Source organism: Ovis aries, chromosome 20, assembly GCF_016772045.2.
Source record: "Ovis aries strain OAR_USU_Benz2616 breed Rambouillet chromosome 20, ARS-UI_Ramb_v3.0, whole genome shotgun sequence".
Classification (NCBI taxonomy): Eukaryota; Metazoa; Chordata; class Mammalia; order Artiodactyla; family Bovidae; genus Ovis; species Ovis aries.
In genome coordinates, this window is record NC_056073.1 from 50,033,345 (window position 1) to 50,055,881 (window position 22,537).

General features: G+C 52.4%; 1 protein-coding gene across 4 annotated transcripts in view; it reads left to right on the forward strand.

Annotated features, from left to right (window-relative positions):
• MYLK4 (myosin light chain kinase family member 4) overlaps nucleotides 1-17,594 on the forward strand; it is a 71,699-nt gene extending 54,105 nt beyond the window's left edge. For 3 of the 4 annotated variants that reach the window (XM_027958720.3, XM_060403540.1, XM_060403541.1), the window contains 6 exons: nucleotides 3,167-3,237; nucleotides 4,058-4,186; nucleotides 4,936-5,088; nucleotides 6,857-6,935; nucleotides 10,058-10,130; nucleotides 13,451-17,594. In XM_027958720.3, the coding sequence (XP_027814521.3) occupies nucleotides 3,167-3,237; nucleotides 4,058-4,186; nucleotides 4,936-5,088; nucleotides 6,857-6,935; nucleotides 10,058-10,105 (480 nt within the window). In that variant the 3' untranslated portion in view covers nucleotides 10,106-10,130; nucleotides 13,451-17,594. Of the gene's footprint in view, nucleotides 1-3,166; nucleotides 3,238-4,057; nucleotides 4,187-4,935; nucleotides 5,089-6,856; nucleotides 6,936-10,057; nucleotides 10,131-13,035; nucleotides 13,196-13,450 lie in introns of all 4 variants that reach the window. The other variant, XR_009597687.1, reaches the window with a different exon arrangement.
• Nucleotides 17,595-22,537: the final 4,943 nt, after the last annotated feature.

Genomic DNA, 22,537 nt, shown 5'->3' on the forward strand with positions numbered 1-22,537 from the left:
CGCTCCGCGGGGGTGCGAGCCCTTCCCCCAGGCGGCCCGTGGGCCCCGCCGCGCGCCGGACGCCCGACTGGGAGACGGAGCCTGTCGCTGGGCATGTGTTCGGGAATTTGAACACTCTGGACTCTTCGCCTCGTCTCCCTATTCTCAGTTTCTGCCACTCCCTGGTATCTGCCTGCCTCCATCCTTAGGGACAGCCGTTCAGCGTCTTACTGTAAGTTGCTTGTGTTAAAGGAGCTCACAGGGAGGCGGCTTCTGCCATCACACCGGCCTCATCACCACCCTGGCTGCATCCTCTCGTCATCAGTCTGAGCAGGCGGGAGGCATTTTAGCTGACTCAGAGCTCCCTGGTTGTGGTCAAACTTCCCAGCTCTCCAGAATCCCCAGCAGTCCTCTAAAACCCTCCAGGAGACTCTGGACTTTAGGGGTTATTTTTCCACGAGCAGGCTAGAGCCGGGAGGAGGACGCTGTGGCAGAATGGGACCCCGGGCAGCTGGGGGGAGGCGCTGAGAGGCCGAGGGGCAGAAGCGTGGTGGGTGGGGCTGGGCGCCTCCCCGGGAGCGTGCGAACCTGTCTTAAACAGTGGGGAGCCCACCCTCTTTCTCTTAGTTTACGGCCTTTCCCTCTCGCGCTCTCTCCCGTTAGGAAATCCCTGTAATCAGACTGTGTGTAGTTCCGACCAGTGAAATACGGGCCCAGCACCTCCGAGCAGCTCTCAGGTCCTCAAGGCACCTTCTTGTGTGGCTCAGCCGTTTCCTCACTTCCCTGTTTGCACAGTGGGACACTGAGATAAAATATACATTCTGTGGAACACACCATCTATGGCAGGTCATCAGGGGTCGCAGAGCGAAGTCAGTTCAGCTTCCGACTAGGTTTCCACGGGCCTCGGTTCCTGTAACTGGCTCCTCTGGCCGTCCTGATTTACATGCTTGCCTCTCCCGTCCACAGAGCAGGGGGTCGTGGTCGATAGGATGACGCAGGCAGAGGTTAAAAGTCACTAGCAGAGCCCATGGCTACGAACCGGTTTGATAATGCACTTTCACGGAGCATTTTCATTGAGTGTAGATACTCTCCAAATATCCCTGAAGGGATTTGATTGGCAGCTGAAGCGAGGACCTGACCCGCCGTAAGTCAAACAGCTCCGTATGTGGCTTCATAATGTTGATTGAGGACTTGCAACGGGCAGTTTTCGTTGTAGCTCATATGTAAAGATGCAATAAAGGCGACAGCTGGATGGGTCATTAAGGACCAGGCGCCCTTTCAGAAAGCTCCTTGGAAGGAGAGGGGCCAAAAATCCCAAAGGCTTGTCTCTCTGTAGGGGAGATTATAGGTGAGATAAAATGGTCTCCTTGCATTCTTTGTGTTTTGTAAATCTTATTCAATGAATATGCTTTAATTTTATAATTAGAAAAATATTAATTTCTGAAGTGTCCGCAGAGCTGTTTTATTTTTTTCATTCTGCAAACAGTTCTTTTGTGTCGTGGTGCTTTTGGCAACTGGACAGCTTGATACGCCATCAGTCAGTCATGTAAGCACGGGGCCAAGTATTCCTGTGTGGCACCCGCTTCTCTATAAACTGCCTTTGCCTAGAGACATCTGTTTTAGAGATATTTTAGAAAAAAAGCTTCCAGTGACATTCAGTTCAGTTCAGTCGCTCAGTCGTGTCCGACTCTTTGCGACCCCATGAATCGCAGCACGCCAGGCCTCCCTGTTCATCACCATCTCCTGGAGTTCACTCAGACTCACGTCCGTGATGCCATCCAGCCATCTCATCCTGGGTCGTCCCCTTCTCCTCCTGCCCCCAATCCCTCCCAGCATCAGAGTCTTTTCCAATGAGTCAACTCTTCTCATGAGGCGGCCAAAGTACTGGAGCTTCAGCTTTAGCATCATTCCTTCCAAAGAAATCCCAGGGTTGATCTTCAGAATGGACTGGTTGGATCTCCTTGTGGTCCAAGGGACTCTCAAGAGTCTTCTCCAGCACCACACTTATGCCCAACCAAATGGACAATTGAATGTTGACAAGCAGATGCTATTGGAGCAGGAAATGGCAGCCCACTCCAGTTCTGCTGCCTGGGACAGAGGAGACCGGCCGCCTGGGGAAGCAGAGTTGGACATGACTGAGTGGCTAGACTGCCACCACCAAGCTGGTGCTAGCTCATCCCATAAAGTGTTGCTGTGTTTCTGACCTCACTCTACCCTCTCCTCCACCTGGACAGGCAGGGTAGGGGGCAGCCAGGACCCACGTGAAAGGTGGGACGTGGAATCCTGGGGACTTGGCACCTCGGCTAATGGTCCCTCCTAGCGCTTAGGGAAGATTTGGGATGAGTTAGAGCTTGAGAGTTCAGGCGGTTCTTTGAAACCTTTATTTCTCTTTTAAGGATGACCTTGACCTTAAGTCGGATTCCCCCGTGTTTGCCGTCCCTCAGGTCTCCTGTCCTGATGTGGGTGGCTGCACTTGTCAGATGCTCTAAATACCGAGGTGCAGTGCTATCTACCTCTCTCCTCTGCACCCCAAGACCGTCCCATTGGCAGGGCCAAGCCTTTCCAGAGGCAAGCTCCACGGGAACGCTTAGTCAAGGCTTTCAGGCACGGAGACCAAACTCAGCAACTCTCTGGCATCGCCGAGAATGAAGAATGAACAGGGGTGGAGGAGTCCTCCCCTTGCAGATGGCTTTCCCATAGATGGAGCGCAGGGGAAGGGAGAGCCTGGGGGTCAGGGCTGCTCATATGCGGGTGCGTGCCCGGCGTGGCTGGTGGGATGAAGCAGGCCATTTCTCCTGGAACTCATAAATCCTCGGGAAAAACAGTCCTCCAAGAAGGGGAAATTCATACTTAATAATTTTAGGGGGGCGGATGTCAAGTCTGAGACGGCCTCCACCAGGCCATTTGGAAAGTCTTGAGGCAGGAGGCCTTGGCCTGAACTCAGGCATGGTCGTCAACGGCAGAGCTGGTGGGGGAGGGGAGGCAGGGCCACGCAAGCTTGGCAGGGGCCCACAGCCTCATCCACCACATAATTAAAGGAGAAAATACCCACACAGACAAGCCCGCCCCAAAGTGAAGGGCCTGATATGTTTTTCCTGAGCATCGTTGTATTTTTAGTTGTGGTTCAAGGACAATTTGAGTGAAGGATGGTTGTTTTCATTGCTAATGTGTCTCTTTCTCCTGGCAGCCTGAGAACATCCTGTGTGTGAATCGAGACACTAAACAAATAAAAATTATTGACTTTGGATTGGCCAGAAGGTATGTCAATTTGGACATAGGTGTATGAATTGGGTTAGAGAACATGATGGGTGATCTTTCTTTGCAAAGATAAATCTGATATACCCCTTGGTTTCGTATCCCTGTTTAGAATTAACCAAAATTATGTTTCAGCTTTACTTTGCTGGCTTCAGAATTTGAACGTTTAGGAGTTTCTACAGTGCATGCAAGAAAAATATGGACTATTAAAACCCAGCACAGCACAGTTATTAAATTTTAAGACATTAATCCACAATTTGTAAGAGTTTGTCTCAGTCTTTTGTACTTGGTCCATCTGCGAAGAGGAGATTTACTTTAAAAAAGTAATTGTGTGAGCAGGATTGCCAAGGGTTCAGGCAGAGGTGAGCTCCTTGAGGGAACAGAGTTTACACGGACCTCAGTGCGTGAGTGAGAGTATTAGACGGTCGTGAACGGCTGTGTCTTCTCTATTCATTAAACTAGGCTTGTTTGAGCTGTTGACAGGGCACAGTCTGTTATCACGGCCCCTTCAGTCGTATTTCATCATTCAGGTGTTCTAATTATTCCGAGTGGCTTTTCTCACAACCATTTCAGATCATTAAGGCTCTCTAGTGAGAAGCTTCCTTACCGTTTCAGACCCTTCAGGCTCTCTGGTGGGAAGCTTTGATACCAGTTTTGGACACGGTCTCTTTAATATACGATTTCCTTTAACGTCTGTTTGCATTAAATGTTTGTGCGGCGGCAGGTATTTTGCTTATAGACGGCATCTGCGTCCTCCTGTTTCCTCGAGTTTTGATTTTCGGCTGACCCTCTTCCTTCTTCCGTGTTGTCTCCTAAATTTCAGGTACAAACCCAGAGAGAGGCTGAAGGTGAACTTCGGAACGCCTGAGTTCCTTGCCCCCGAAGTTGTGAACTACGATTTTGTCTCCTTTCCCACTGACATGTGGAGTGTGGGCGTCATCACCTACATGCTGTAAGCAGACCCCAGCCCCTCAGACGCTTGTCCTCAGTCGCCGTGTACATTCCGTCGGCTATTGTGAATAAAGCCCTAAGTTAGATCTTTCAAAGAGAAACAGCTCTGCCCCATACTCAGGTACTTCCCGTGTTCTGTTGAATCTGGTGGGCAAAGGAGTGAATTCTTTCCTTTTATCATCAGAAAAAGTAATAGTCTCTCTTCTTCGCTAATCACCCAGATTCCTAGACCACCATCCTATGCTCTAAAAGTAACTTAAAAAACATCCCCAACTGTGTCCTGATCCCCTGAGTGATAAAGCAGCCTCACTTTCCGGGGTGGGGGCATTCCTAGCATCTGTGGCACTCTGTGGTAAAACACGTTAAAAAGACGTTTGTGTCGTTCTGTGAGATTCGTGTTTGAGGGCAGCTGTGCCTTCATCACGACCACTGCTTATAAACAAAAAATTAAACTCGTGAGTTGCTCATTCGTGTCCAACTCTTTGTAATCCCATGGACTGTAGCCCACCAGGCTCCTCTGTCCATGGGTTTCTCCAGGCAAGAATACTGGAGTGGGTTGCCGTGCCCTCCTCCAGGGGATCTTCCAATCCCAGGGACTGAATTCACATCCCGTGTAACTCCTGAATTGCAGGCAGATTCTTTATCCCTGAGCCTTCTTTCTGTTTTAAATGACAGAACCAAGAAGGCACCTGTCTCTACAGAGTCTGAGGGTGTTTAAAGACTTCTCACCCTGGACGCCGTGTCTTACAGACTCAGCGGCTTGTCCCCCTTCCTGGGCGACGACGATGCCGAAACCCTGAACAACATCCTGGCCTGCAGGTGGGACCTGGAGGACCAAGAGTTCCAGGACATCTCGGAGGAGGCCCGGGAGTTCATCTCCAAGCTTCTCATTAAGGAGAAGAGGTGACCACGTCCCCTCTGGGCTCAGGAGGAGGCAGGGCGAACAGAGAGGCGGGGCCCCGGGGCTGAGGGGACGGCAGTGAGGGAAGCAGCCACCAGCCCCCGCGGCGGGCTCTCTGATGCACCTGCAGAGCTGTAGACAGGGTGACTCTGATGCTCTCCACCCGGTCTCCTGAGATCTGGAACTGCTATGATCGCAGGGTTTGAGTGGGGCTAGGGGGCTCCACGCTGCTGAACGGTTGTTTCGTGGGAGAGCCTGCTGTGGGCCAGGCCCCCCCAACTCTGCAGACGTGTTCTCTTTACCGGCTTCCCAGCTCCGTGGGAGGAGGGCGTTATCGGTCATGCTCTTCGATGACACTCCGAGATCACATGGCCGGTTAAGTGACAACCATGAACCAGCACAAGGCCGTGCACGTGGCTGTTACGCATGAACGGCCTGCTTTCTGTCTTGCTAATAATTCAGAATTCAGTGATACTGAAATACAGGGGCTCACGTTTTAGGATCATGGAGCGGGTGGAGGACTGTGATGAGCCAGTCAAACATACTTTTCAGATGATTCTGCCTAAAATATATAATGACGAAAGATAAAACTAAATAACAAAAATTTTTAAAAAGACAACTCCCAAAAACATGAAAGAAAAATACAAAGAAAAAAGAAAACAAATTAAAAATAAATAAATAAAAATAATTTTTAAAAAGGTTTTAAATAGACAAAAAATGGAAAACAAGAAACCTCCAAAATGGAAAAATGAGAGAAAATAGAAAAATAATAAAACATATAATGACAGATGGCATTAAGATGTTCATGGCCAACAATACCTGCTTTATTGTTTTATAGCTTTTAAGTTATATAACCACCACCGTGAACCAATAGACAGGTAGTTCGGCAGGGTGGGGTCCGGGGCTGACCCCAGATGCTCTTTCCCCTGCACTTCACTGTCCCTGATCCGCCAGGAATTGTATCTGGGGCTTTGAGGGCAAATGTATAAAGCCCAGTTCCTGGCTTTAGGTAACTTGTGATCTAATAGAAGAGACGAGCAGTTTTTAGTTCAATTCAGTTCAGTTGCTCAGTCATGTCTGGTTCTTTGTGACCCCATGGACTGTAGCACGCCAGGCCTCCCTTCTATCACCAACTCCCAGAGCTTACTCAAGCTGACGTCCATCGAGTCGGTGATGCCATCCAACCATCTGATCCTCTGTCGTCCCCTTCTCCTTCCGCCTTCAGTCTTTGCAGGCATCAGGGTGTTTTCCAGTGAGTCAGTTCTTTGCATCAGGTGCATCAGTCCTTCCCATGAATATTCAGGACTGATCTCCTTTAGGATGGGTTGGTTGGATCTCCTGCAGTCCAAGGGACTCTCAAGAGTCTCCTCCAACACCACAGTTCAAAAGAGCAGTTTTTAAAGAGGCTTAAATACAATGTGGTGAACATTTATTGAAGATCAGGCTTCCCTGGTGACTCAGTGGTAAAGAACCTACCTGCTAAGCAGGAGACACAGGTTCAGCCCCTGGGTCGGGAAGATAGAAGTTCAATTTATGAAGCTCAGACATCTCATCAAGAATGGTTATTTCTATCTGAAGGAAGATGTTCGGGTAGCAACAAGATTTCAGAATTGTTTGTCTTGCTTGTCTTACCAATAGTGTTACCCTGATGGGGTTGGATGGTAACCTATCCCTGATACTAATTCCATGGAAGACAGAATTGCCTGGCAACTTGACATAAGGCCATCTGGTCTCCACTGGGTCCCTAATAACCCCTGCCTTTCCCTTTAGCTGGAGAATCAGTGCTAGTGAGGCCCTCAAGCACCCTTGGCTGGCGGACCACAAGCTCCACTCCAGGCTCAGCACGCAGGTAACCACGGCTGCTGTTTTCCCTCTTCTTTCTAGTTGGCTTCAGTCTTCTGACGATCAGATGCTGGCAGCACCTTGGCCTCAAGTGAAGCTCCAGTTAGTCTCTCACAGCCTTCTAATCTTGTGCTAGCGCTAAATTGCTTAAAATGCTTTTATTGAGCAATTTGTGCTTTTTAATGATGCTAACTACACTAGAGAATTATTTTCAGCAGAAATACATATTAGCTTTATTGTTTAATTACTGTATCCATTACAAAGTGAATCGTATCGTCACCCTAACTGCACCCACACTTACACGTTTGGCCTCGGGCACAGGTGTACATAAAGTTTCGGAGGATACATGTTAATGTACACTCAAGGTATATCTCCTACTTAGAACTCAGAATTCTAACTTCCCTGCTTGCCTGGTTTAGTGTGCTCCAAGCACCAAAAAAAAAAAAAAAAAAAAGGTAATATTCAGCTTGGACAAGAGATTAATGTAAGTGCGTGTGAAGGAAACTGAATGGTAGGGTGTACCTTGAGAGCCACCAGGCCGCCCCGTGTGGTCACTTCTTAGGCAAAGTCCCGACCGCCTCTCACCGCCCTAGCCAGCGCTTACATCTCACCTCCCTCGTCGGTACCTCCAGCACAGGTGTCTTTCCCAAGCCTTGGGTCCGAATACTCCCTGTGAGCTGGCCATCTCCACTTGGATTGTCTCCATGACCTCTCCCCGACCACCCTCACCACCCTCCCAGACCCCGACGCCTCTCTGTGCCCCCTCCCCCAGTCCCCTCAGCTCATCTGTAATTTTCCTCCAACGTCTGCACTGATTATTTCTGGAATCTGTACAGTCCCCACAGTCACGGTGGTCGTCTAGGCTGAGGCCACCTGTCACCTGAGTGACTACCATCGGCTCCTGCCAACGTCCACATCCAGATCGCCGTGGATTATATAAACAGCACAGAGGCAGACAGGTCACATCTAAGCAGCCTTCCTGAATATTTAGCGTGGTCAGCGGGGCGCGAGCCCAGGGAGGCGGTGGGCAGGCCCTGCCGTCACTCGCCGTGGAGGCGGCTGGTCAGCCTCGCACACCCCCTCCCCTCCGTCTCTGCTCCTCTGGGGTTTGGAGCGGAGCTTTTCCACTGACCAAACCCTGGGATGGCTGTGCCCCCGGTACTCACTTTTTCCACATCCAGTTTTTATTGAAATTGCTTCTAAATTCGGCATCAGTTGTAAGTTTTATTTGTGTCTGAATATACCTTTCCTTGATAATTGGTACTGATGTCAAGTAAAAATAGGCTGATTCCCTGGTAGGTACCTCACCCAGACGGCATAAACTGCTTATTAGGGTTACCAACCTATTCTGGGCCAATTTTCCACCCATGTATTTTTATCCAAGCTTATTGGTGTCCAAATACACTTTGACGTGGTGGACAATATGGAAACCACAACAGATAATTAATGGCGTTATACAGTGTAGAAGTGTTTAAAAATATTTTTTAGACCATATAACAACAACAAAAATCACCTTTTTGTTATTTTATCCAACTGCTGGTACCTAAGGTGAATAGATATTTCAGGTGAGGATTAAACAAAAAAATTCCATTGTAGAAACCCAGTTAGTTACCTTGAAAGTTAGAATTGAACAGCACTGTGCCAAGCACTGTTCTGACAGCTTCAGGAAGATGAACTCGTTTGGTCCTCGGGTCGATGCTCTGATTCAGACCTGCCACCATTCATTCCCTTTACGTGAATGGGCCGCCGAGGACAGGGCTATAGACCCACCCAGGATCCTACCCTGGAGTCGCGCGAGGCCCCCACTCAGCCGTCCCACGGGAGGCGGGCTGCTGGGCCAAGGGGGCCTGAGGCATTTCCAGGACCACCCTGGTATGACATCTCTCGTCTTACTGAAGGACAACACTCAAGCTTAATATATTTTATTTTTTGGCGAAGTATTGAGAATAATTTTTTCTAGGTGATTCACTTCTGGGAGAATCTTGTTTCTATGTCCTGTAGAACCAGCATTCAACTTCACGTTGAAAATTCAGCTCTTACCCAAACTATTTAAATCTAAATTCTGATATTTCAAAGTTTTCGTAATAAACTTTTGTTTGTCTCTTTTCATTGTTTTGTGCTTAAAAGCACTTCCTATTTCCCAACCACCGAGCATGCCCGTGATCCATGAACTTAGGATTCTCCTTCTTAGACACCGAGGCCCGTGGTCTCCACCTCCTGAGCTGGGCTCACAGGGCCCACTGCGTCAGACACAGCCTGGGCTGCAGCAGGGCCTCTCGGAGGGCGAACCCCTGAGCCCCTGGCCAGCACCTGTGCAGACACAGTCGCCACTTTGGGGCTGGGGGCGGGGAAGCCGAGCAGGTGGGACCGATACTCTCCTCCCGCGGCTCACGACCATCCAGCTCTCCTCCCCGTCTCCTGGGCGCCGGCCTCATCCTCTGCTTCCCGGGTACTGAGCTAATGACGGTGGACATGCTCGGAGTCTGCGTGCGCCCGCTCTTCCCTCTTACCAAATCATCCCTTCCTTAATTATAGCTCTGACCATATTATCCCCTGATGAGAGAACCTCCCAGTCTTTCCCTCCTTGCACCCTGAACCCCAATGCCCAGCAGTTCAGGCCCATGAGTGCCAGTGTTGGGGCCCCAGCCCTGTGCCCAGGTCGGCCCAAGTCCTGGGCAGTGTCTGAGGCCCACTCTCAGTGCCCCTTCTCCAGGACGGTCTCCTCAGTGCCAACCAGAGGGCCTTCCTCTGTCCTCGAGCTTCTCCCGGGGCCCTTAGCGCTTGTCTGCTGGCTTGAGAGTGTCTGCAGGCAGCCATGTCTGTGTCTGGCTCATCCTTCTGGTCAGTCTGTCTTGACTCTTGTGCTTCGTCCACCTGAGTCTTGACTAAACACACCTGTGTCACAACTAAGGGTCGTGGGGTGCGAGTCTCTCTGTCTGTGACTCTGAGGGGAAGAGCGGTGATGACAGGGATGTTGGCGGCGGGGAGTGGGGATGCCCTTGAGCCAGATTCTGCAGCCATGAGCCACTCAGGGTCCAGGGACTTCTCTGCAGGAACCCCTGCCTCTTCGGGTATCGTTAGACTGCGTCAGTTCTGACCCTCCTCGAAATGTCTTCTTGGTTTTCCTAGAAAAGGAAGAATTGCTGCTCTGATGCCCAGGACCTGGCGACCAAATAGTGCCTGGAAAGCGCCCTCTGGAAAGGTTGGTCTGAAGGGGCCTCTGAGCCTAGAGAGAGGGCGGAGAGAGCGTGGCTGGCTGACTGCGCGTGCAGCGGGGCACGTTTCCTCCGGGGGGGCCCGAGGCCAGGCGGCTGTGTTTGGGTCTGCTCTGCTGTTCCCTAGCAGAAGACCCTCTGTCTTGTGATTTGTGGGCTGGGGACAGCCTCATTTCCCATGTTTGTTGAGTGGCTCCACTGAGACCATCCAAGCAAAGCCGGAGACCAGGGCTTGGCACACAGTAGGTACTCAGGAAGCCTCCTGGGAGTCCTTGCAACAGTCGTATGTAGTAGAAGTAGCAGGGGAGTAGCAGAGCGCTGTCTGCAGAGTCGGGGAGTCTGGGGACCCGCCCCCGGGGGCGCCCCCGCGGCACGGTGGGGCCTGACCCTCCGGGCAGTCTGCTCACTCTTCTCCCCCTCCCGAGCTGTTGCCAGGCCCAGACCCTCTCTTGGACCCCAAGGACCTGCCTCTTCATACAAAGCCTTTGCCTTGCTTAGGATTTTGTCAGAATTATTCAGAGGAGCGTCACACATGAGCATGTGCCGTTACAGCAACGAACGGTCCAGTTTATGGCCTAAAGGCGGCTCCCCGGGTGGCGCCAGTGGTGAAGAACCTGCTGCCAGTGCAAGAGGCATCAGAGACGCGGGTTCGACCCCTGGCTCAGGAAGAGCCCCCGGGGGAGGGCAGGGCCGCCCACTCCAGGGCTCTTGCCTGGAGACTCCCATTGACAGAGGAGCCCGGTGGGCTACAGCCCATAGGATCAGAGAAGCAGTCATGACTGAGACTGAGCTCACACACGCACACATGCGCACACACACACATGCACACACACACGTGCACACACGTGCACACACGCGCGTACACACACACGCACAGGCACACGCACGCACCCGCACACGCACGAGCACACACACACACACGTGCACACACCCGCGCGTACACACACACACGCACAGGCACACGCACACATGCACACACACACATGCACACACACACACACACGCGTGTACACACCCGTGCGTACACACACGCACAGGCACACGCACCCGCACCCGCACGCACACACACGCACGCACACACACGCACGCACACACACACACGGCCCAAAGGAGAGGCCGAGGGCAGTGCACTACCCCAGAGGGCTCACAGCACCCCTCCCGGTGCGGGGGACTCTCGGCCCCGGCCAGCCACCCTGTCGTCTGGGCTGTGAGTCCACGGCCGGCCGGGCAGCTTGGCTTCAGCGGCCCTGCTGGACTCGAGCCTCGTGAGGCAGCCTTCTGCTGCCTGCCCGTCCGAACTCTCACCCTGACCTGCATCTACTCTGGCCCCGAGGTTTTCTTGGTCTGTTGCCCGTGTGCGCTCTTGCACGCTGCCTCGAATCTGTTGAGGAGTGAGACGGGGTAGAAATAAATCAGCAAATCGTCATGCAAGTCACGGGCCAGCGTCGCCGAGCACCCTGGCTTCGGCACGAGGTTCCTTTACTGGGGACCCTATCGCTTGTTTAGAGATTGATGTGACGTCAACGGGAAAGCTTTTGCTTTCTACATACAAAGACCACTCTTGTTTGTCCAGACTGGCGGGGAGTTGGTGTTGGGAACAGCAGGGGGTAGCCTCACGTCTGGTGCCATACACACACGTGGCCCAAAGGAGAGGCCGAGGGCAGTGCACTGCCCCAGAGGTGGAGAAGGAGGGCCATCTGCGCCCCGTGGAGTGGGCGTCCCGGCTTCGCTGGGAGCCGTGAGCCCGAGGTTTGCGGGCAGCATGCCTCAGCGGTCCTTCTCTCCCCCAGCCCTGCCCAGAGGGAGCTCCATGCCCAGCGACCACAAACCCTGAGGGTTTGCCGCAAACCCTCTTCCCACCAGAAGCCCTGGGCGGGCTCTGGGAGCTGGTGGGAGCGAGGTCACTGGGTGCCAGGAGGTGCCCAGGCAGGAGGCCTGGCGCCAGGGGCTGGTGGGAAGGATGAGGCGAAAAGGCAGTGGGCGACGGTTCCAGGAGGTTTGCTCTTGAACCCAAGGCAACGGAAGGTGGCGGCAGCCGGAAGGACAAGGACAAAGGGTTGTGGGTTTTCCACCCCCCGAAATTCAAACTTCTTATTTCGTCTTGGAGCACAGCTGGTTAAAGATGTTGCGGTGGGTTCAGGCGAGCAGTCCAGGGACAGCCAGGCGTGCAGGTGTACATGCAGCCAGACTCCCCTCCCACCCAGGCTGGCGCCTAACGCCGAGCAGAGTCCCCTGTGCTGTGCCGCAGGTCCCTGTTGGTTATCTGCTTTATAGGTAGCAGTGTGTACATGACCTTCCCAAACGACGAAGCGCTTTGAGCCAGTCGCCCTGGCAACGCAGCATCTTTGTTGCAGGTGCTCAGTGAGACCACTCCAAACCCGGCCTGGTCCACTCTGTGACGGCCACTCAGGCTGGCCTCCTTCCCTTCCTGGGTCCCCCCGCCCCTCCAGGAGCCACAGAACCCCCCCCTCAGTCCCACCGCATGTCCATGCAATGCCGGTGCTTCCTGGTTTGCTTTCTCATTTTTTTTTTTCTTTCTCAAACTAAAATGTAAGCTTAAGAAATTAACGCTGGGGCAGCCTTCCTCGAGAAGGATGCTGTGCTAAGAGCAGCATGTCCTGCTTCACAATCTCTCCTGCCAGGAGGAGCTGGGAGCTTTGGCAAGACACAACATGAGTAAAACCAATTTTGAGATAATATTGATTTTTAAAATCTGGTGGTTGGAGATGATTCCTGTGGAAAAAGAGCCTTATGAATAAGGCATAACCCGCAACGCAAATTGAGGACAGAAATCTCCTGCAATTTGTCAGAGGTTTTTTGATGGGTTGAGGAAGCGCTCTAAAAACAAACCAGGTGGCGTTTCCTTTCTCCTTCCTGCTGCTCCTTGGCCAGCCCGGGAGACGCGCACCGGGGCCAAGCCCTCGGGTCTACAGGGAGGATGCGTGGCTGAGACAGATGGAGAGAGTCCCACGCACGTCCCCGGCCACGCTTTGATGCCGACGGAGCTGGTGGGGTGCACGGTCGTAGCGGCTCGGAGCTGGCTGCGCTTCAGGTGAAACAAAGGGGCCTTGTCCTTCAATCCTGCACACAGTACCAAAATATCTTGCATAAACCGAAAACATACACACACACACAACCCACCCAGCTCTGGTAAGCAGTGGGATCCTTCAAGGGGTTCCTTTTTTTCTCACAGACACACATACATTATAAAAAGTCATCTGTGGTTTTCCTAAGGGGCGCAACCAACTAATTACAATTTTAAAAGCCTTGCTGAATTAACAAGAGTCATATTTTGTTTGCTTTGCAGGAAAACTGCTGCGGTTGCTGCTGCCTTGAGAAGATTTTTGGAAAAATCAGCAATTCTGATGCCTTGACCCCTACGGAGACTGGTGGCTCTGGGCAGTGGGTGGACGGGGGAGGGTGCCACTCTGAACTCTGAGCACCTCTGCCAGGCTTGGGGGCGGGGGACGCTGAGAGTTGAAGCCCTGGAGGCAGGCAAGCCTGCACCCCACCCCCCAACACCCTGTGGCTGGGGACACCCAAGAAGACGGTTCCCAGCCATCCTGAACTTAAAGCTTTCTGTCTTCGTTGCTGGGGCCCAGCGGGCCTCATCTCTGCTACATCTCAGATCACTAGAGTGGTCATACTGGAGACTGAGCTGAGGGCTTAAAATGTGTTGGAAGCAGCAGCAAGCTATTATCTACAGGACGGATAAACGGCAAGGTGCTCCTGCACAGCCCAGGGAACTGCATTCAGCGTCCCAGGGCAGACCATTGTGTGCTCATGCTCGGTCGCTCAGTCCTGTCTGACTCTGTGACCCCACGGACTGTAGCCCACAAGGCTCCCCTGTCCATGAGATTCTCCAGGTAAGAATACTGGAGTGGGTTGCCATTTCAGACTATAATGGAAAAGAATATGAAAAAGAATGTATTGTTCAGTTGCTCAGTCGTGTCTGACTCTCTGCGACCCCACAGACTGCAGCACGCCAGGCCTCCCTGTCCTTCAGTATCTGCCAGAGTTTGCTCAGACTCACTTCCATCGAGTCGACGATGCCATCCAACCATCTCATCCTCTGTCGCTTTGCTCCCTTCTCTTGCCGTCAGTCTTTCCCAGAAACCGGGTCTTTTCCAATGAGTCAGCTCATTATAATGGAAAAGAATATGAGAAAGAATGTGGATATATGTTAAAAAAAAAAAGTTGGATACATTTAGAGAATTGCCTTTCAAAGGGGTGAGTATGTTGCCAGAAAAAGTTCTAAGTCCGGTGAACCCTTGACCGCTTAGTTTCTCGGACTTTATTATTTTGATTTGGACTGAAATCTGGTGAATCCAACTGATGAGTAATTTGCTTTCTGGAATATACGCTTTCTTTGAATTCTGAGCAACAGGCATCAGAAAGCCTGTCTTCATCTGCTTTGCGATCTCCTCCAAGAGCAGCAGTCTTCCAAGCAGCTGGGCTACTTTCCGCTGAGGGACCTGGGTTGTCACCGTGCACCTTGCTCTCTTCCGGGGGAACTGTCATCCACGTGAAACATGGGCTTCGAGAGGCAGTGCACGGTTAGTCTGTCCGTTCATGGCCTTGAGAGTAACGTTAACTGTCCCAAGAGCTTCCCTCAACGTGGCTGGAACGAGGAGGACTCTGGTGAGTCCTTTGGGGGACAGTGCTGGGCTTCCTGTCGAGTGACCTGGGTAAATAGGACCAGTGGCCGTGCCACATGGCGGCCCTTTGGCTCAGCCCTGCGCAGGGCACCCCGGCTCAGACGTGACCCTGATTTCCAGCTGGAAGCTCTCCCGTTCCGGAGCTCGAGTGCCGTTTCTTCACATGTAATCCGGGACCCGAGCCCTGCTGCAGAAACGGGGGTTGTTTCTCCCGGAAGCTGAGACGATGGATACCACGCCCATCACTTACTTCTTAAGCCTCTCTCACATTTTCCACTTCCAAATACCTGTTGTGTTGAGATCAGCTATAATAATGTCTGTATTTTTAGCTTAAGCCGCTGTAGGCTCCAGTTGTCTCCATAATGATGAAACCAACTGAGAACAGTTCCGGGGCCGCCCAGGCGAGGGGGCTCTGACAGGCGCTGACAGTTCGCCGTCCTCTCTGATCCTGCCGGAGAGTCCTCACCCGCCCACGTGTTTCGGGGGCGGGGGAGGCGGAGACAGAAGCCGGTGTAATTAGTTCAGGCCTCTCGCCAGCTGCCAGCTCACCGGTGGGGCCTGCGCGCTCATCCAGGGCTGGCGTCTCCTCCTCCTGTTCTGCGACTCTGCTTCGTGTTTAATTTAGTTTCCTTAAAACACACACGCACACACGAGGCCCTGCGACTGAAGTGTTATGTTACCACGCTATCTTTAGCTGCTGGTGTTCATCGGGTCTGGAAAAACACGAGGTGGTCCAGGTTTCATGCTCAGCCCACAGAGAGCTGCATCCGCTCAGCTGCTGAACGGGACACAGGGGTCTGAGCGGAAGCCCCTCGTGGAGGGCGTGTTCTGGCCCGGGTGTGGGTTCCCCCCCACCCCCGGCCCGCGCAGAGGACCTTCCTCCGCGTGGGGTCTCCTCAGTCCTGGTTGCCTTCCCCGGTCCCCCCGCACGCGGAGGACCCAGCTCGGGCCAAGTGAGCAAGTGCTTGCTTGCCAGATTCACCCACTGACGGCCGCAGTCAGCGGGCGTGGGCTTTAGGTTTAGGAAGGAGACTCCGCCTTGAAAGCGGCTCTCCTTAGGCTGCGTAGTTAGATTCGCACGCTTGGCTGGGGAGTGCCGGGGTGGGGTCCAGGGGGCTTTCTGAGAGCGCTAAGGACAGTGTGCTGAAGAGCCGATGATTGCCTTCCAGTCACATGAGATGGGGGGTTCCTGTCTGCTGCTCAGCGGTCCCCTCCGTCCACACCCTTGTGTCGCTGCGGGACGCGGCGACTCTGGCGGGAAACGGGGTTTGCACATCAGAGGACTCAAACCACGGGCGCGTGTGGACCCAGAAGCGCAGTCTGGCCGGACCAGGGTCCTCGTGACCCCTTTTCCCCAGAAGTCACCAGGGCTGAGAGGCTGTGCGGGGCTTCTGTGTCCTCTCCGTGGGCGTGGCGGCCTTGCTCACTCCTTTAGGCCGTTGCTGCTCCTCCAGCAAACGGAGGAAATTAAGTGCTGGGGGGTGGGACATGTCCCACGGCCTGGGGAGAAAGAAACCGTCAAGGGAAAAGAAACCGACAGGGACCCAGAGTCTGCTGCTGCTGAAAAACCAGGGAGAAAAGGGTCACGTTGTTCATGACATAAAAGCCCCCAGCACGGACTCCCACCTGGATTGACCGTGGAAACCATTTCCCGGTTGAGGTTGGCTGACTCGTGTCCTTGGGCGCTGTAGAGTCGCCTGGAGTCACTTCCTGTCTGACTTGACATTTTTTTGCTTTCTTTCCTCAAAGATGCAAATAGGCGGGATGGTTCGTCACGCGAGGCAGACCCTGATAGGACGTAGTCTCAACGCTGTGAGAACCGCCGTTTTCACTGTCTTTATGGAAATTAGTACGGCAGCATTTTGTCCTTGTTTTAGAACCAAATATGGATTTTTCTACAAGGGGAATGAGCAAGACTCTCCTCTTATCCTTTTTTGTCCTTCTGTTCCCACGACCCCGACTCCAGCCTCTGGGTTGTGGGAGGGCCAGTATTAGACTTGAGCCTGTTTGGTCTGGACTCCAGGCCAGTTGAGGGGCCTCGTTTGGAAACTGATCCGTGAGCTCGTAACTAGGGGCAGGGCAGGGTCAAGCTCAGCTCTCTCCCCTGGAGACTCCGTCCTGGGCTCAGGCTGTTCCTCTGTACCCATGCCCTTCTCAAATTGGCCACGATGCCCTCCTTTGCTTTGCTCCATCTTTTAAAATATTTCACGTCTTTCTCTTTTTCTTACATTGGAATCAAAGTCCGGCTTCTTATCTATCACCATGTTCCCCTAGAGCCTCTCTGAGATGAAAGTTGCAAAATGCGAGTTGCTTTCTGTCCTAAAGGGCTGAGATGCTGCACTTAGCGGGTGGGACTTCCTGAACCAGAATGACTTCTGGGCCCTGTGTGAAGCTCACAGCTTCTCACCTTAGAGGGTCGGTGCGTCTCTCCTCCCAGCTCCGATCCAGGCAGGCGCGTCGTCCTGGCGGTCTTTCTGTGGGCGGTCTCACCGTCCGTGAAGGCTTCTCACTACCCTGCTGCCACTCGAAGGGGCGGAGGAGTGCTGCGCGTGTGAGCCTGTGTGGAGCCCCGCACGCTCTGTAGCTGTCCCAGCGGACAGATGCCGGTGAGCCCTCTGGACGGTTTTTCAGTGCAGACAAGAAATGAGCACGGAGCCCCGAAGCCGTGACTACATATATTGTGTGTTCCCTATTTCTGGCACAGCTTCACTCATCTGCACTGCTTTTCCTTATAAAGATGTGTAGCAGTCATATACATGTATCGTATTGAAGAATAAACTCGGACCCTGTCTACCCTTTGGTTAATGAGCTAATCTGTGGATGTGGCAGACACGATGCGATTGCTCTCCTCTGGACGAGGGTGGCGTGTGACATCTGCCGATACCAAGAACCCAGGCTACACTCACAGGGGCCCGAGACCACCCACAGGAGCCCTGGGGAAAACTACTCCCCAACTCGGATGCAAGGAACCAACACAAGCTGCAGGGTTTTTCCCCCTAATTTTAGCACAAAGATACAGACTGAGATAAACACAGAGCGCCTGGTGCCGGCACCGCGTGTGAGGAATCATGAAGGCCGCCAGCAGCTCACCTTTCCTGCAGCTCTGGGGCGATTCCTCAGACCCAGAGGGTATGCGTGTGCCCCAGAGCACCTACCGCTGAGGAACTCGGGAGGAACGGCTGCCCAGCCGGGGCCACCATTCCCCTTCCCGGCCGGAACGCTGCTGTGAGAGCTCCCAGCCTAGCCATTGTCTGAGGGGGACGCGGGGCCAGGCCAGCATCACTAGTCTAGCCCCCCAGGGGTGGCTGCCCACCCACACTGGCTGGCATGGTCCTGCTGGGAGCAATGGACCCTGTGTTCACACAGACACCCTGCTACTCACTCGAGGCAGGCTTCCCCACCCGGTGTCAGGCCAGGCCCTCTGACCTCTTTCCCGGAGGAGGAGCCCTCCTGGGCCTCTGTGATGTCGTGACAGGAACCAGCTGTGTGTTTGACCCGGGTCCCGGTCCCGGGTCCTGGCCCGGGAGCTCCTAGAAGCCCCGGGGCTTCCTGAGCATCCACAGCTGAGATGTTGCCCTCAGGTGATTCTGGGCGGATGAGGCTGGTGGTCCGAGGACCCAACCACAGGATCGGCGCTCACCTGGCCCCCACCGCCCCCGCCCCCAGGGAGGGGGGAGGAGCTGGGACCGAGCTAGCACCGGTGGCCCACGAGTTGATCCGTCACCCCTGGGTACCGAAACCTCTATTAAAAACCCTGAACGTAGGGACCTGGAGAGGTTCTGGGTTAATGAACATGCTGAAGGGGGTGCACCCCAGCTCCAGGGGTCAGAGCCTCCTGCTCCCAGGGCCCGCCCAGGCCTCGCCCTGGCGGCTGCTTATCCGTGCCCTTCACTATGTCCTTTGCAGCACCCCGGGAGTAGGAGGTGAAGGGAGCCCCTGGGTTCTGTGAACCAAGCATCAACTCAGATGATGGGAGCTCAGGGAGGCGTCTTGGGAAGCCGCGATCTGTAGTCGAGTGGGACAGAAGCCTGTCTAGGGCTGGGGCGTCTGAGGGACTGAGCCCGGAACCGGGGTCTGCGCTGACTCCAGGCGACTGTCATGACAGAAGCCCTACACGCTTGCTGTCAGGAGTGTTTCAAGGAGTGACGCGGGGTTCCTCCTGCCTCCAGTACTGGCACAAGCGGGTTCGGGGGTCCAGCTCCGCCCTTTCCCAGGAGGGTCCGCCTGCTGGGGCCGGGGGCTCGGGCTGCTCCCTGTCCTCCTTCGGGGAGGGGATGGGGCGGTCTCCCTTACCTGCATCCCAGGGGAGACACATGGTCACCTCCCGGTCCCCTCTAACAGGCGGCCCCATCCCACCTTGGGATCCAGACCCATCAGGGTTTGAGAGGGTTTGGAAGCCCCCACTTTGGTAACTTTCTGCTCCCGCTCCCGACACGGGGATCCCTGAGAGCTTGCCTGTGTCCCCAGATGTCGCTGCGGAGACAAATCGTTTCTCAACAAAGATGCTTACCTGTGCACAGGGCCTCGCCTGCAGAGGTCGGCACCCTCAAAGCTCACTCGGTTGTTAAGTGATTGATGGCAAAAGTACGGAATATTATGAATAAGTAAGATTTTCTTTGCCATGTGTACTCATGATTTAAAAATTATTTCCCCTGTGCATATGCTCAAAAATATGTCAACTTGAAAGAAAACAACCCAACGAGGATATTATAATTCTTGCTAATTAATGTCTGAACTTCTTTCCCCTCAATGACTTCACACACCTGTTCACTGTAAATTTCCCAGGAACTTTTTACACTATATTAATGTTGTCCAGAACTTGGACACACACCTGAGGTTTTTCTGAATTTTAATTATTCTCAAGTCAATTTTAATATTCTGAATAATTTCAGACTTGCCCATATGTCTAATAAAATTGAACTTTAAAACATTATGAAGTTTTCCTAGGGTTTTTTTCAAAAGATAATGTACAGCCTGCCTTTATAAATGCTTTTTAAATTGTTTTTAAAAACTCCTTTCACTGAAAATTTTCCTATTTGTCTCAAATCTTATCATTCCACAATTCACTTACTGGCTTTTCTCCTGAGCAGGGGCTCACAACTTTCCAAGGAGAGCAGGAGTTTTGCCACTCTATCAAGACTGCCTTCTGCTGACCTTTCAAGTGTCAGATGCTGTGGTTTTGATCGATTTTCCGGCAGCAATTTTCACTTTGCTTCTGTCTCACTCAGGAGTTATTCAGTCCCAGCTGTGCTACCTTAGAAATTTGTCTGACATCCACTTATTTCTTAAAACATGTTTGGTTAAGGTATTTCAGCACACAGGATATTACTTTGTTGTTATCATTTAGCCATTAAGTCATGTCCAACTCTTTTTTGACCTCAGAGACTGTTGCCACCGGGCTCCTCTGTCCATGGGATTCTCCAGGCAAGGATACTGGAGTGGGTTGCCATTTTCTTCTCCAGGCGATCTTCCTGACCCAGGGGTTGAACTCAAAAGTCTCCTGCATTAGAAGATGTTTTTCATTTTTTTTTTTTGTTTGTTTGTTTTACTGCTGAGCCACCACAAATCGGGTAATGATGGTTCCTGTTGAGACAATCTACTGGGACTTGAAATTTCAAAATAATATTCTTTAAAATAGAAGAGGAGGCCTTGTCCATATCGGCAAAGTAAGGTCTCCCTTTTGTCCCAGTAAGCAGTAAGCAGTGTTTACTGTTTAGCCTTCATATGGGAGTTTTATTGCATAGGAACTTAAAAGTCAGGCTTCCCTGGTGGCCTGGTGGTGAAGACTCTGTCTGCCATTTCAGGAGGCGTGGATTTGATCCCTGGATCGGAAAAATTCCCTGGAGAAAAAAATGGTAACCCACTCTAGTATTCTTGCCTGGGCAGTCCTGCGGACAGAGAAGCCTGGCAGGCTACAGCTCATGAAACCATGAACGTGTCAGACACGGCTTAGTGGCTAAAGAAGAACTATAATCACAACAGCCATTTATTAGTTATTGGCAGTTACCGTGTGGTAACATTAAAGAGCTGGCAGCAACAAAAATGCTTAGGTGGGCACAGGGGGCTTCCCTGGCGGTTCAGCTGGTGAAGAACCCGCCTGTGATGCAGGAGACCTGGATTCAGTTCCTGGGTGAGGAAGGTCCCCTGGAGAAGGAAATGGCAGCCCACTCCAGCGTTCTCGCCTGGGAAACCCCATGGACTGAGGAGCCTGGGGCTCTACAGTCCATGGGGTCGCAAAGAGTCAGACTCGATTGAGCAACTAACACTTCACGCTTCAGAAAGGTATAAATGCTGATGGGCTTTCTGACGTTAAAAATAGCCTTTCTGTATGTTCACCTGTTGATCATTTGGGTTATATCCAAATTTTAGCTTTTACAAATAAAGTTGCTGTGAACATTCTGAGCGGCTCTTTGCGTGAACATCTCTTGCTGATCAATCTGGTTTGACGTTTATCAATTTTATTGATCATCTCAAATAACTAACCCTTTCCCCCATCAGTCTTCTCTATTAATTTTCTCTTTTCTGTTTAATTGCTTTCTAATTTTATCATTTATATTCCCTTTCTTTTCTTTACTTTGAGTTCAGTTTGGTCTTTTTAAAAAATTTCTTGAGGAGGAAACGTAGGCTGTTGATTTGAAATATTTCTTCTTTTGTAACGCGGGCACTCAGTGTGAATGATTTCCCTAAGTACCGCCTTAAAGCCTGTGATACAAGGGGGAGGCCATCAGGTGGCATCATAAAACAGAGCACCCAGCTGCCTCCTGATAGCACTGCCCATGGGGCCCTCTCAAGGGGTGTCCTTGCAGACGAAACTAGTAACCCCTTCATGACTGCACTCCCTGGACGCAGCCCATGGAAGAGCCATGTTGCTGAGTTTTACGCTCTCCTGCGTCATTAAGAGTGAGGTTCTAACATGCTTCAGCGAAAGGCTGGCACTTGCCATCTGCCTCTGCAAGGATTAATTCACAAACTGCCGTGACCGCTGACCTTCAACGCCCTCTGAAATGAGCTCAGGGTGGAGATCAGGAATGAGGCGCTCTGTGCTCTGGGAAAAACTGCCAGAACACGTTTTTAGATAGCTAGGTATTTCCAGGAGAAGATTTTATGAGCTCAATTCTTGCGTCTCCTCGTGTCTAGAAAAGCACCAGAATCTTCCGTGGTGACGCCTGCTCCTCAGGACCAGCAGTAACCTTCACAAGCTTGGCAGAAACTGTCTGCAAAAACGTGTTCTTTGCGGCGTGAACTGCCCTTAGCACAGCTGCGTGTGCACGGACCTCCCCATGCCTGTGCAGAGCCGCTTCTCAGAGGCCTCTGACACGCTGCCTCCCGGCTACGGTCTGCATTTTGCCCCAGGTGAAGCTTAATTCTCACACTGTGCTTCTCGTCTCAGTGAACGTAAGCTCTGGAGTTCACGTGCAGGAAAAGTCAGCCCTCTGGTGTACCATGTGCATGCGTATCGCCGCCAACTGAGCAGACGTTTTGCGCAGGATCCTGTGTGTAAGAGTTGCTCTCATTCTCTCACTTCATCTCCATGGTGATCTGTGTGAGGTGTTGGTCCGACGATAATGCCATTTTCCACACCAGGAAGCTGCGTCCTCCACAGCGAGGTTGAAGGTCATTCTCTGTGAGCGTGGACATGGGTTTATCCTAAGGTCTTTCTGATCCCAAATCACAAAGCAACCCTCTCCCTCTTGACTGCATCCGCAGCCTGTGCGCAGATAGGCAGGTGACCCCTC